General features: G+C 46.4%; 1 protein-coding gene across 1 annotated transcript in view; it reads left to right on the top strand.

Annotated features, from left to right (window-relative positions):
• Positions 1-13,662, top strand: part of cltrn (collectrin, amino acid transport regulator) — a 107,872-nt gene extending 94,210 nt beyond the window's left edge. Inside the window, exon 6 of the mRNA XM_086006524.1 lies at positions 12,651-13,662. Coding sequence (XP_085862650.1) covers positions 12,651-12,804 — 154 coding nt within the window. The 3' untranslated portion in view covers positions 12,805-13,662. The remainder of the gene's footprint in view (positions 1-12,650) is intronic.
• The last annotated feature ends 1,299 nt before the right edge of the window (positions 13,663-14,961 follow it).

The following is a 14,961-nucleotide window of genomic DNA, read 5'->3' as shown; positions in this document are numbered from 1 at the left end:
CTTATATGTTTCAATAAGATCGCCTCTCATTCTTCTGAACTCCAATGAGTAGAGTCCCAATCTACTCAACCTCTCCTCATATGTCCATCCCCTCATCCCCGGGATTAACCGAGTGAACCTTCTTTGTACTGACTCGAGAGCAAGTATGTCTTTTCTTAAGTATGGACACCAAAACTGTATGCAGTATTCCAGGTGCGGTCTCACCAATACCTTGTACAACTGAAGCAATACCTCCCTATTTTTATATTCTATCCCCCTAGCAATGAAAGCCAACATTCCATTGGCCTTCTTAATCACTTGCTGCACCTGCATACTAACCTTTTGAGTTTCGTGCACCAGGACCCCCAGATCCCTTTGTACTTCAGTACTTTCCAGTTTCTTGCCATTAAGATAATAACTTGCTCTACGAGTTTTCCTGCCAAAGTGCATAACCTCACACTTTCCAGTATTGTATTCCATCTGCCAAATCTCTGCCCACTTACTTAGCCTGTCTATGTCCCCTTGCAGGTTTTTTATGTCCTCCTCACTTACTACTTTCCCTCCCATCTTAGTATCTTCTGCAAACTTTGATATGTTACACTCGGTCCCCTCCTCCAAATCGTTAATATAGATTGTAAAGAGTTGGGGACCCAGCACTGACCCCTGTGGAACACCACTAGTTACTGATTGCCAGTCCGAGAATTAACCATTTATCCCAACTCTCTGCCTTCTGTTAGATAGCCAATCCTCTATCCATGCCAGAATATTACCCCCAATCCCATGATTTTTTATCTTAAGCAATAATCTTTTGTGTGGCACCTTGTCAAATGCCTTTTGGAAGTCTAAATACACAACGTCCACTGGTTCCCCTTTATCCACCCTATATGTTACTTCCTCAAAGAACTCCAACAAATTTGTCAAACATGACTTCCCCTTCATAAAACCATGCTGACTTTGTCCTATTAAATTATGATTATCCAAATGTCCTGTTACTGTCTCCTTAATAATGGACTCCAATATTTTACCTACCACAGATGTCAGGCTAACCGGTCTATGGTTTCCAGCCTTCTGTCTACTGCCCTTTTTAAATAAGGGCGTTACATTAGCAGTTTTCCAGTCTGCCGGGACCTTTGCTGAGTCCAGGGAGTTTTGGAAAATTATTACCAATGCATCCACAAGCCCTCTCTACTATACTAGTTATACAAATCGCCAGAACACTGGTCCCAGCATGGTTCGGGTGAAGACCGTCCCAATGATACAGATCCCACTTTCCCCAGTACTGGAGCCAGTGCCCCAGGAATCAAAACCCATTTCTCCCACACCAGTCTTTGAGCCATGCATTCATCTCTCTAATTTTATTTACCCTATGCCAATTTTGCTTGTGGCTCAGGTAATAATGCAGACATTATTAATCTTGAGGTTCTGCTTTTTAATTGCTCATACTCTCAGCAGAACCTCGTTGGTACCTACGTGGACCACGACCACTGGCTCCTCCCCCTCCCACTGCAAGTTCATCTCCAGCCCAGAGCAGATGTCCTGAACCCTGGCACCAGGCAGGCAACGCAGCCATCTGGACTCTCGCTCTTGGCTGCAGAGAACTGTATCTATCCCCCTGACTATGCTGTCCCCTATTACCACTACATTCCTATTAACTCCCCCGCTTGAATGGCTTCCTGTACCTCGGTGCCATGGTCAGTTTGCTCATCCACCTGACAGCCACCGCTTTCATCCATACAGGCCGCAAGAAGGGAGGGTTTAAACTAAAATGGCAGGGGGTTGGAAACCTGTGCAGGGAGACATAGGAAAGGGAAGCAAGGATAGAAGCAAAAGACAGGAAGGTGAAAAGCAAAAGTGGAAGTCAGAGAAATCAAGGGTGTAAATCAAACATGGCCGCAGTAAGCAATAATTCTAAAAGGTCTAAGAGTGTTAAAAAAACAAGCCTGAAGGCTTTGTGTCTTAATGCGAGGAGCATTCGTAATAAGGAATAAGGTGGATGAATTAGCTGCGCAAATAGATGTAAACGGATATGATATAATTGGGATTACGGAGACATGGCTCCAGGGTGACCAAGGCTGGGAATTCAACATCCAGGGGTATTCAATATTCAGGAAGGACAGGCAAAAAGGAAAAGGCGGTGGGGTAGCATTGCTGGTTAAAGTGGAGATTAACACAATAGTAAGGAAGGATATTAGCTCTGATGATGTGGGATCTGTATGGGTAGAGCTGAGAAATACCAACGGACAGAATACAGACCCCTAAACAGTAATGCTGAGGTTGGGGATGGTATTAAATGGGATATTAGAGATGCGTGCAATAAGGGCACAGCAGTTATCATGGGTGACTTTAATCTACATATAGATTGGTCTAACCAAATTAGTAACAATACTGTGGAAGAGGAATTCCTAGAGTGTATATGGGATGGTTTCCTGGACCAATATGTCGAGGAACCAACTAGAGATCAGGCCATCATAGACTGGGTACTATGTAATGAGAAAGGATTAATTAGCAATCTTGTTGTGTGAGGCCCCTTGGATGGAATTCTTCATTAAGATGGAGAGTGAAGTAGTTGATTCAGAGACTTGGGTACTGAATTTAAATAAAGGAAACTATGATGGTATGAGGCGCAAGTTGGCTAGGATGGATTGGGGAATGTTACTTAAAGGGTTGACGGTGAATAGGCAATGGCAAACATTTAAAGATCGCATGGATGAACTACAGAATTTGTTCATCCCTGTTTGGCATAAAAATAAAACAAAAAAGGTGACTCAACATTGGCTAACAAGGGAAATTAGGGATAGCATAAGATCCAAGGAGAGGACATATAAATTGGCCAGAAAAATCAGCAAACCTGAGGATTGGGAGCAGTTTAGGATTCAGCAAAGGAGGACAAAGGGATTAATTAAGAGGGGGAAAATAGAGTATGAGAGTAGGCTCACACGGAACATAAAAACTGACTGTAAAAGCTTCTATAGATATGTGAAGAGAAAAAGATTGGTAAAGTCAAGCAGAGGTCCCTTGCAGTCAGAATCAGGGGAATTTATAATGGGGAACAAAGCCATGGCCAACCAATTAAATACATACTTTGGTTCTGTCTTCACAAAGGAGGACACAAATAAACTCCCAGAGATGCACAGTGGCATAGTGTTTAGCACTGTTGCCTCACAGCGCCAGGGACCCGGGTTCAAATCTGGCCTCGGGCGACTGTCTGTGTGGAGTTTGCACATTCTCCCTGTATCTGCGTGGGTTTCCTCCAGGTGCTCCAGTTTCCTCCCACAGTCCAAAGATGTGCAGGTTAGGTTGATTTGGCTATGATAAATTGACCCTTCGTGTTAGGGGATTAAATACGTGGGGTTACGGGGATAGGGTGGGATATGTGTCGGTGCAGGCTCGATGGGCCGAAATGGCCTCTATCTGCACTGTAGATTCTGTGATTCTGTGATGTCGGGGAACATAGAGTCTAATGAGAGGGAGAAACTGAATGAAATCAGTATTTGTAGGGAAATGGTGTTAGGGAAATTGATGGGATTGAAGGCCGATAAATCCCCAGAGCCCGATAATCTACATCCTAGGGTACTTAAGGAAGTAGCCCTAGAAATAGTAGATGCATTGCTGGTCATCTTCCAAAATTCTATAGACTCTGGAACAGTTCCCATGAATTGGAGGGTAGCTAATGTAACCCCACTATTTAAAAAAGGTCATAGAGAAAAAAGGGGAATTATAGACTGGTAAGCCTGACATCGGTAGTGGGGAAAATGCTAGAGTCCATTATTAAAGATGTAATAGCAGAGCACTTGGAAAACAGTGACAGGATCGGACAAATTCAACAATGATTTACAAAAGGTAAATCATGCTTGACTAATCTACTGGATTTTTTTGAGGATGTAACTGGTAAAATAGATAAGGGAGAACCAGTGGATGTGGTGTATTTGGACTTTCAGAAGGCTTTCGATAAGGTCCCGCATAAGAGATTAGCGTGCAAAGTTAAAGCACATGGATTGGGGGTAAGGTACTGACTTGGATAGAAAACTGGTTGGCAGACAGGAAGCAAAGAGTCGGAATAAGTGGGTCTTTTTCCGAGTAGAAGGCAGTGACTAGTGGGGTACCGCAGGGATCAGTGCTAGGACCCCAGTTATTAATATATATTAACGATCTAGACGAGGGATCTAGATGTAATATCTCCAAGTTTGCAGACGAACACAAAGCTGGGTGGGCGTGTGTGATGTGAGGAGGATGCAGAGAAACTCCAGTACGATTTGGACATGATGGGCGATTGGGCAGATGCATGGCAGATGCAGTTTAATGTGGATAAATGCGAGGTTATCCACTTTGGTGGCAAAAACAGGAAGGCAGATTATTATCTGAATGGCAATAGATTGGGAGAAGGGGAAGTGCAACGAGACCTGGGTATCGTTGTGCACCAGTCGCTGAAGGTAAGCATGCAGGTGCAGCGGGCGGTTACGAAGGCAAATGGTATGCTGGCCTTCATAGCGAGAGGATTCGAGTACAGGAGCAAGGATGTCTTGCTACAGTTGTACAGGGCCTTGGTGAGACCACACCTTGAGTATTGTGCACACTTTTGGTTGCCTTATCTGAGGAAGGATGTTCTTACCATGGAGGGAGTGCAGCGCAGATTCACCAGACTGATACTTGGGATGGCAGGAATGACATATGAAGGGAGATTGGGTCGATTAGGCTTATATTCCCTAGAGTTTAGAAAAATGAGAGGGGATCTCATTGAAACTTATAAAATTCTAACAGGTCTAGACAGACTAGATGCAGGAAGGCTGTTCCCGATGGTGGGGGAGTCCAGAACCAGGGGTCACAATCTAAGGATAAGGGGTAAACCATTTAGGACTGAGATGAGGAGGAATTTCTTCACCCAGAGAGTGGTGAACCTGTGGAATTCTCTACCACAGAAGACAGTTGAGACCAATTCATTAAATATATTCAAGAAGGAGTTAGATATATTTCTTAAGGCTAAGGGGATCACGGGATATGGGGAGAAAGCAGGGACAGGGTACTGAATTTGGATGATCAGCCATGATCGCATTGAATGGCGGAGCATGCTCGAGGGGCCGAATGGCCTACTCCTGCTCCTATCTTCTATGTTTCTAACCTCTGTAGGGGGTGGTGTGTGTGTAGTCAGCTTGCCCCTGACTGTTTTGAGCGGTTCGAATCGCTCCCACACCCCTGGGTTCTAGACACTGGACCTAGGTACAGGCGGCGATACAGAATTAGAGTAGACAACTGGTTTGGTATAAGAAAACTGTATTTTATTAAAAGGCACAATAAAATTACAACACTGAAAATTACTGGAATAGTTACAGGCATACAAGAGTGCACTTAATTAGGAATGGGGAACACACGGCACATCGAGGGAAAATCACATTCATAATCCCCCTACCCTTGTCCCACCCCCAATATCTAACTAAATTGTGCTATAAGGGGCCAGGGATTATGCTCACCAATAAGGGTTTCTGGACAGGTCAAATCCAGTCGATTAAGACGGTTGCGGTTTTGGGGTTCGCTCTTTGTGTCCTTTGGGGCCTGCCATCGCCACGTGGTCCCAGGGCGCGGTGGTGGAGTTGTCTGAGTAAAGTACCCTCTTTTCTCCGTTAGAGATAGGGAGTAAAGTCTTTGTTGGGTACTTTATCTTGTAGAGTGGAAAACTTCGGGTTTTGTTCTTCTGGTGGTGTCTGGTCATCGAAGATTTGTTGTGGTTGGGGTTCGGTTGGTGGTCTTCGGTGTCGGCTCGGTCGCGGTGGCCTAGATCATTACCTGTGCAGTGGTAATGATCTGAAGGTATGGTTTACCCGGCCCTTTTTTACCGCGGTGCTCGTGGTCGTTCCTCGTGTAAGGCTGCGGTTGCAGCCTAGTTGTCTTCGGTCGAGCCTGCCCCACCGTGCCTGTCTGCTTCTTTGAGTTTCGAGTAACCCTGGACCTGAGCGTGTGCCTGCTCATCTCCAACGCTTCTTTGCGTTTTGAGTAACTTGGACTAGCGGGTGCCTGCTCGCCCCCAACGCTTCACCACACTGCCCTTCTCTGCTTGCTCGTCGGCCCGCCTTCTTCTCGCCTTGCTTGCCTGCTTCTGCTTCCTCGGTTACCGGTGGGCCTACAATTATACTATTTCAAAGTTCGTTATCTGCGCGCCAAATCAGGGTTAGTTCTTTGTCTAATTTTGGCGGGCTCATCTAAGGTGATTATAGTCGTTCACCTTAACTGCTTTTGGGGCGGTTGTCTCGTTGCTAAATGGCTTTTAATATCTTGGGTGTTTGTTATGCATAATGTGAATCGGTATCTTCCTGACTTGGTAGCCAGTTTAAACTGTAAGCAATTATTTATGCAAAGGTTTGATGGGTTCAAGATTAAGTCTTTCCTGAGTTGATTTGTTTCAAAAATGAAGAATGCGTATTCTGCATCATCTAGTTGTCTGGCTTCAAAATAACAAGTCTCCTACAGGTCCAGGCATGTCAGGTTTTTCAAAGCCTTTTGAACTTGGCCTGCCGTTTTTGCAGGGTCCTGCTTTCAATCTTGCAGGTTTCTGCCACAAGGTCCAGAAGCCATTTCCTTCAGGGTACCCTTATTGATAACTTGTCCTTCAGGGTCCCTTTATTAATAACTTTGGGGAATGTGGGAATTTTGAGAATCCTACACCTCAGACCTGTTGGACAATTGCAAAGGCTGAGGCTCCTCCACCTCCTGGGTCCCTATACCTGCCTCACTCACAGTCACATCCTCCTGTCTTTGACCACTGACCAAATCAGAAGACCCTATCCTAAGAGGTGTGACTGCCTCCTGGAATAAAGTGTCCAGGTAACTTTTCCCCTCTCTGATGCATCGCAGTGTCCGCAGCCCGGCCTCCAGCTCATCAACTCTGAGCCGAAGCTCCTCGAACCGCAGACACTTACGGCAGACGTGTTCGTCGTGGATCACACTGGTGTCCAGGAGCTCCCACATACTGCAGTCGCAACACATCACCTGCCCTGCCATCTTTATTGAGTCTTAATTTATTTATTTTTATTAATTATTAATAAACCCTACTACACCATTAAGATTTATTACTGCTAGTAAACTTTACTTATACTAATGAAACCTTACAATTACTAATAAATTTCTTGGGCTTTAAAAGATAAGAGAAGTGAGCAAAATACTCACCAACCAATCACTTACTCTTTTCCCTGTGATGTCACCTTTTATTTTTCTCCGAATGCAGTTGGGGGGTGTCACAGAGCTGAACTGCCGCTGGTTCTCTGTCCCCTCTCGTGCAGCTTTTTAACTCCTGGCAGCTGGCAAAGATAGAAAAAGACCTACCTACCCACCCACCAGAACCAGATTAGACCAGTTAATTAATTAACTACTCTCACCTGCTCTCCAGCATAGAGTTTGCTTCGCCCTGCCCAAGCCTGGAAGAAACTTAAAACTTGAAACAGTAAATTTAATGTAACATTGTGATGTTACATTGTGGTGTTATATTGTGGTGTCATTTTGTGATATTAGTTGAGGCAGCCATATTCTTTAGCCTGATAAGAGCATCAGGTTGCCAATGATATCATGCTCTTGTCTATTTTTAAACCTGGCGAAGTGTGTTGCAAGCCTTGTTACCATGGTGATACTGAAACTGTGCAGAATGTTCCAGCTCAGACTGATGGGATGTAAAGTCTCCGCTGGCTGTAAGGTTCCTGAGTTTTACAGACAGAAATCAGGTCCTACTGACCTTTGGCCTACCGTACAAAATTGTCCCATATTCAGCAACAATTAGAAATTGAATTCAGAGGGGGTAAATCTTGACTTTGTGCAATAGTGTAAAAGGGGTGATAGTGAGTTGGCAACCCATTTCACATCTCTCCCCATTTTTATTTCCATTGAAGTCATTAAAAGTAAAAATGGGGAGAGATGTGAAAGGGGGTGCCATCTCACTATCATCCCTTTTACACGATCGCACAAAGTCAAGATTACCCCCAGAGAGTTCAGAGCATCACTCGTATGGGAAATGGAAAGTTGCCATGTTGTTGTAGTAAGGGCTGATGTTGGGGTTCAGGCACCTTATTGGGGCAGAGAAACTTTGCTCAAGTCCTACTGTACTTGATCTTGATGTTAACACAGAGGGGTGAAACTGCAGCACCAATATTCCTCATCAGGGGGAGTGCCAAATTCATGAAAAAAGTGATAAGATAAATGCTATTTGGCAGGTGATGTGAATTGAGTTTCAGAACCGAGTAAAGCAAAGAGTGAAAAAAGGCCATTCAGTTCAATTTTTCATCTGCTATTTTCAGACTATCTACATCTGTTCTATCACGGATTCAACACCACCCATTTAAAGAGAGCAGAGAGAATAAGAAAAGATTCTGCCTAAATACTCCCCGATCTTTAACTGTAACCCCATCTACACAATTCACCCTGGACTGCTGCCTTCCACAGATGATGCCATTATACCTGTCCCCTGCACTCAGGAACCCTTATGTCCTGTCAAATATTTGATCATGCTGGTCTTTACCTAGCCAGTGTTTGTGTAATGTGGTGTAAGTGCTGAGCCTGTAATTTTTATTGTGGTTACACCTCTATCTTTATAGGTCATTAAAAATCTGCATGAGGGTGGAATGTGTATATCAGCTTTTATAAGACAATATACACCCAATGGGTCCAGAGTCGAAAGGCCAACTTATGAGTTAAAATGCACCGTGCAGAGCTCGTAATTAACAGCTTACCATGGGTGTATGAAACTTTTGGTCTCCTACTTTAACAAATGATTAATCTCTTTTTTTGAAATGGGGGTAATAACTTCTGTTAAATAACATTACATGTTTGTTGCTGGTATCAATGTGTTTTCAACTGCTAATCATAGAATCATAGAATGATACAGCACAGAAGAAGGCATTTCGGCCCATTTCACCTGCACCAGCTCTTTGGTAGAGCTATCCAACTCGTCCCACTCCCCTGTTTTTCCCTATGGCCCTGTCATTTTTTCCCTTCAAGTACTTATCAATTCTTTTTTGAAAGTTGCTAAATCAACAAGAGCAGTGGTTCTAATACCGACCCCTGGGGGATACTATTGTACACTTCCTTCCAGTCTGAAAAACAACCATTCACCACTACTCTCTGCTTTCTGTACCTTAGCCAATTTTATATCCACACTGCCACTGTCCCTTTAATCCCACAGGCTTTAATTTTGCTAACAAGTCTATTATGTGGTACTTTGTCAAACGCCTTTTGAAAGTCCAAATGCACAACATCCACCACACAATCCTCATCAACCCTGTCCATTACTTCATCAAAGAACTCAATCAAGTTAGTCAAACTCAATTTGCCTTTAACAAATCCATGCTGACTTTCATTTAAAAACCCATACTTTTCCAAATGGCAATTAATTTTGTCCCAGAATATTGAGTGTAAGGCTGGAATTTTCTGGGTGGTAGCAGGTGTGATCGGTGGTGGGTCGAATGGGACAGTTATTATTTTTGGGAGTGGTTCGGGAACCCGCTGTCATCCCGCTCCCACTCGCCTTTCCTCCAGGCGCGTCTGTCATCGTGGAGCTAACCCAACCAGCAGTGGTGGGTGACCCAATTGAGATGATTAGCAGCTAGTTGTCAGACCCTTAACAGGCTTGTTTAACTTACTTTTTAAAATTAACTGCATGGCCAAGGGAAGTACCCTGCTCGGGAAACACATCTGTCAACCTGAGGCGGGAGTTGAGTGGCCATTGCTCCAGCTGATTACTTGACAGCATTAAGTGTACAGTAAAAGCTCCCACCTGACAGATGATCACTTTCCTTAGGCAGAAGCTGTTGCTCAGTCCATTTCCAGCACAAATTCTGCAGGCTGCAAGTCCTTCCAGCAAAGTCTCCATCCAGTCTCACCTCATTGGAAGAACTCTATCACCACTGACAGAATGCATCTGTCATCTCTACTTCACCTGCCAGCTATTGCAGCAACATGGGTGCCATTTATACTGTCTCACCTTGGTCTTCGGAATCGGACCACAATGAGCCCCAACACCAGCAGCACCAGGCACACCAGCCTCACCAACAACAACACCAACTTTCTCTGCAATCACCTGATTCTGCACAGGATAAAGGGTATCAGCACCCGAGCACATTGCTGCCCAAGAGGCCAGGGATGGCCTCATCATGGCCAGATTTAGTTAAGTTTACGCTGTACACCCATATGGCTACCACATGATGTGCCAGGTTGGCACCACCCCACATCAATACCATAAAGCATCCCTACAATGACCTAGCCATTCCTTTCACACTCACCACCATTGCAGGGGGTACCATTATGTCTCACCATTCACTGCAACTCACTAAGCCACTTCCAAAGGTGCACACAAATCTGTCCAAGACCGGAAAGTGTTCAAAATAAAGATTTTTATGTTTGACACCACATTAACAGAAACTTTACATAAACATTGGATAAATCACAATAATACACAATAAATGGTAGGACACTGAGAAGTGCAGTGGATCAGAGGGACCTTGGAGTGCATGTCTACAGATCCCTGAAGGTAGCAGGACAGGTAGATAAGGTGGTTAAGAAGACATACGGGATTCTTGCCTTTATTAGCCGAGGCATAGAATTTAAGAGCAGGGAGGTTATGCTTGAACTGTATAAAACACGAGTTAAGGCGCAGCAAGAATACTGCGTGCAGTTCTGGTCACCACATTACAGGAAGGATGTGATTGCACTAGAGAGGGTGCAGAGGAGATTTACGAGGATGTTGCCTGGGCTGGGGAATTATAGATATGAGGAAAGATTGGATAGGCTAGGGTTGTTTTCTTTGGAACAGAGGAGGTTGAATGGAGACCTAATTGAGGTGTATAAAATTATGAGGGGCCTAGATAGAGTGGTTAGGAAGGACCTATTTCCCTTAGCAGAGGGGTCGATAACCAGGGGGCACAGATTTAAAATAATTGGTCGGAGGTTTAGAGGAGATTTGAGGAGAAATCTTTGCAGAGGGTGGTGGGGCTCTGGAACTCACTGCCTGAAAGAATGGTAGAGGCAGAGACCCTCATCACATTTAAAAAGTACTTGGATGTGCACTTGAAGTGCCGTAACCTACAGGGATATGGACCAAGTGCTGGAAAGTGGGATTCGGCTGGATAGCTCTTTGTCGTCCGGCACGGACAAGATGGGCCGAATGGCCTCCTTCTGTGCTGTACATTTCTATGATTCTATGAACACCCAAGTGGCTAACCTTATGTGTTGTTAGTTGGTATGATTGCACTAGGATGGGGGTGAGCGTGAGGCCTGGCTAGTGAGATGGAGATGTGATAATGTAGATAGAGAGAGAGGGAAGGTATGTTGGTGTGAGTAAGGATGTGCAGGAGTAGGGTAGGGAAGGCAGAATGATGGGATTGTGATGAGAGGCATAGCAGGATGCAATTGAGTGTGGCTTTGTACTAACGTTTCCTGATCGAATTAGATCATTGAAACGTTTGCGGCACTGCACCCAGGTCCTCCTGAACACATCCCTGCTTGTGACCTCCTCTGCCATCTGCAACCAGGCTGTGTTGATCTCCTGGAGAGGTCTCTTCCACCCATGGAAGGGAAGAGGACCTCCCTGCATGCTCCGACTCCCTCCATAAGCATATGGAGGGAGTCATCGGAGAACCTGGGTGCAGCCCTGCACCTCTGTGCAGTCATTGTCAGTGTTTGCAGCACTCCAATGCTGTAATGCACTGACAGCATTATGTTAGATTAAACTTCAAATCTAATATGGCCATGGTCCTTTTAAAGATCCCGGCTGAAAATGCGTCATGAATAACGTCAGCAGACCCGCACCATTTAATTGGGCCGGGTAACGTGCTGGGCGAGCTTAATAGGCCCTATTAACATAAGTTTGTTTTCAGCAGCGGGATGGAGCTATCAGCGGGGTCACATCCCGCCATGGCCACTGCCCACACCGGACCCGCCGAGGTAGGCAAAATTCCGGCCTAAAAATTTCCCTACCACCGACATTAGGCTGACTGGCCTGTAGTTGCTGGGTTTATCGCTCTCCCCTTTTTTAAACAGGGGTGTAACATTTGCAATCCTCCAGTCCTCTGGCACCACCCCCATATCCAAGGAGGATTGGAAGAATGTGGCCAGAGCCTCTGCAATTTCCACCCTTACTTCCCTCGGTACCCTAAGCTTCATCCCATCCGGACCAGGTGACTTTTCTACTTTGAGGACTGCCAGCCTTTTAAGCACCTCCTCTTTATCTATTTTTATCCCATCCAATATCGCTTGGCAGCATCCTCTTCTTTAGTGAAGACAGGTGTAAAGTACTTACCTAATTCCTCAGCCATGCCCTCTGCCTCCACAATAATATCATCTTTTTGGTCCCTAATTGGCCCCACCCTTCCTTTGACTACCCTTTTACTAATGTCTTCTCCAATTTAAAATTCACATAGTTGCTTCTTCATCCTGGGTGAAAACATCTTATGCAATTCTTTCCTGCACCCATCCCAATTAAATTCCACTGTGCCAATAAAATCATAACGAGCAAAATAAAAGTAGCGTCTAAATATTTATTGGCCTGTGTCTGGTGGGCAATCCTACAATGGTAATAAGAGTTTCAACATAAGGGTAAACACCGTAACAATGAATAGAATTGAACCCAGATTGAAGAGGGGTTTAATCCAATTGTTACATAATACCACAGTTACCGTTCTGACGTGTTTTATCTGTTATAGGAAAGCAAGAGCTTCAGAAGAGGAAGATGAAGAAAATGAAGACAAAAAGCTGAAAGGGATTGAGAATGGGATCTACTGTAACACACTGGGCGGGAGTGAAGGCCAGAAAAATGAAGCTTTCTGTCTGGATGATGACAAATTAACACAGCTATAAAATCAACTCTTCCTTATCGCTTGCTTCTAGTGTCTCTGCTGGCTATTGCAGCCTTGTATTTGAACAGAGGAATTATCTCTGTTAGTAAGTGTTACTAATATCAAATACTAACCCATAAGTCACCTCAATTTAAATTTTTGCTTTTCAGAATGTTTATGTTAGTTTATTTTGTGTTAAAAAGACAGAAATGTGGGGTGATATGAAATCAAGGGGCTCTGTTGCAGCAAATCTGGAGTCACTATATAGGCTCTCAAGATATGATCCCAGTATCTGTCTTTCTTCGATATCTGATGAACATTTACTACATAAGGGGTACTGGGGAAACTGAACAAATCCTGCTATAGGTCCCACACTGGCAAAAGTGATGAGGAGCAGAAGCCCTTAGCTTACACCATAAGATAATAAGAAAGCACGGAAATAGAAAATATCATTCACCTCTGCATGACTGCTCTTGTCTATTTAACACAAAATGGATCAAAATAGTCATATAAATTGGAATTTTATAGAGAATAAAACTTAAAGTAATTCCTAATAATATCTACACAAAGATTTACCTTCTCCTTTAAACAATGCATAATGTTCTTAACTGTTTTGCAGTCTTCCGACAAGTCCAATGTTATCTTTATTAATTATTCTGAAGGAGCTGACTAGTAATCAAAATGGCATTGGTTTAATGGATATTGTCTTTATTCTAACAATAAAAATGCTTCAGGATTTGTGTCAATGTCTAACAGTAACATTATACTGAGGATGGATTTAGAATCCCTCTCTGATTGGATATCCTCCACTTCACAACTTGTTGATTCACGTCTCTATTATTGTAATACATCATATGCAATAAAAAATACTATTCTGGTTGCCAGGCAAATTTTATCTCCGTCTGAAAAATGGGAGAAAATGTTCCAAATGACAGTTTGGCTTAGATATCCCATCGCTCAAGGATTTCACTTACTACCTGTATTCCTATCAACTGGGGAAGGTTAACATCACACCACGCACCCGTACCCCTCTCACCGCACCCTCATCCCCCCCACCCACCGCACCCTCCTCCCCCTCACCGCACCATCGTCCCACACCACCCCCACCACACCCTCCCCCCCCCACCGCACCCTCCTGCCCCCCACCGCAACCTCCTCCCCCTTCACCGCACCCTCCTCCCACAACCCCCCCACCGCACCCTCCTCCCACACCCCCACCACACCCTCCTCCCACAACCCCCCACCGCACAATCCTACCCCCGCACCGCACCCTCCTCCCCCCCACCGCACCCTCCTCCCCCCCCAACCGCACCCTCCTCCCACACCCCCACACCGCACCCTCCTCCCACACCCCCCCACCGCACCCTCCTCCCCCCCCACCGCACCCTCCTCCCACACCCCCTCACCGCACCCTCCTCCCCCCCACCACACCCTCCTCCCACACCCCCACACCACACCTTCCTCTCCCCGCACCGCACACTGCTCCCCCCACCGCACCCTCCCCCCCCACCGCACCCTCCTCCCCCCGCACCGCACCCTCCTCCCCCCCACCGCACCCTCCTCCCCCCCACCGCACCCTCCTCCCCCCCATGCACCCTCCTCCCCCCCACCGCACCCTCCTCCCCCCCACCGCACCCTCCTCCCCCCCACCGCACCCTCCTCCCCCCCATGCACCCTCCTCCCCCCCCACCGCACCCTCCTCCCCCCCCAACCGCACCCTCCTCCCACACCCCCACACCGCACCCTCCTCCCACACCCCCCCACCGCACCCTCCTCCCCCCCACCGCACCCTCCTCCCACACCCCCTCACCGCACCCTCCTCCCCCCCACCACACCCTCCTCCCACACCCCCACACCACACCTTCCTCTCCCCGCACCACACACTGCTCCCCCCACCGCACCCTCCCACCCCCACCGCACCCTCCCCCCCCACCGCACCCTCCTCCCCCCGCACCGCACCCTCCTCCCCCCCACCGCACCCTCCTCCCCCCCACCGCACCCTCCTCCCCCCCACCGCACCCTCCTCCCCCCCATGCACCCTCCTCCCCCCGCACCGCACCCTCCTCCCCCCCATGCACCATCCTCCCCCCCATGCACCCTCCTCCCCCCCACTGCACCCTCCTCCCCCCTCACCGCACCCTCCTTCCACACCCCCGCACCGCACCCTCCTCCCACACCC

Source organism: Somniosus microcephalus, chromosome 14, assembly GCF_052327205.1.
Source record: "Somniosus microcephalus isolate GS21.2 chromosome 14, FLI_Smic_1.0, whole genome shotgun sequence".
In the NCBI taxonomy this organism is placed as follows: Eukaryota; Metazoa; Chordata; class Chondrichthyes; order Squaliformes; family Somniosidae; genus Somniosus; species Somniosus microcephalus.
The sequence above is the reverse complement of the archived record's forward strand: the minus strand, read 5'-3'. Positions and strand labels throughout refer to the sequence as shown.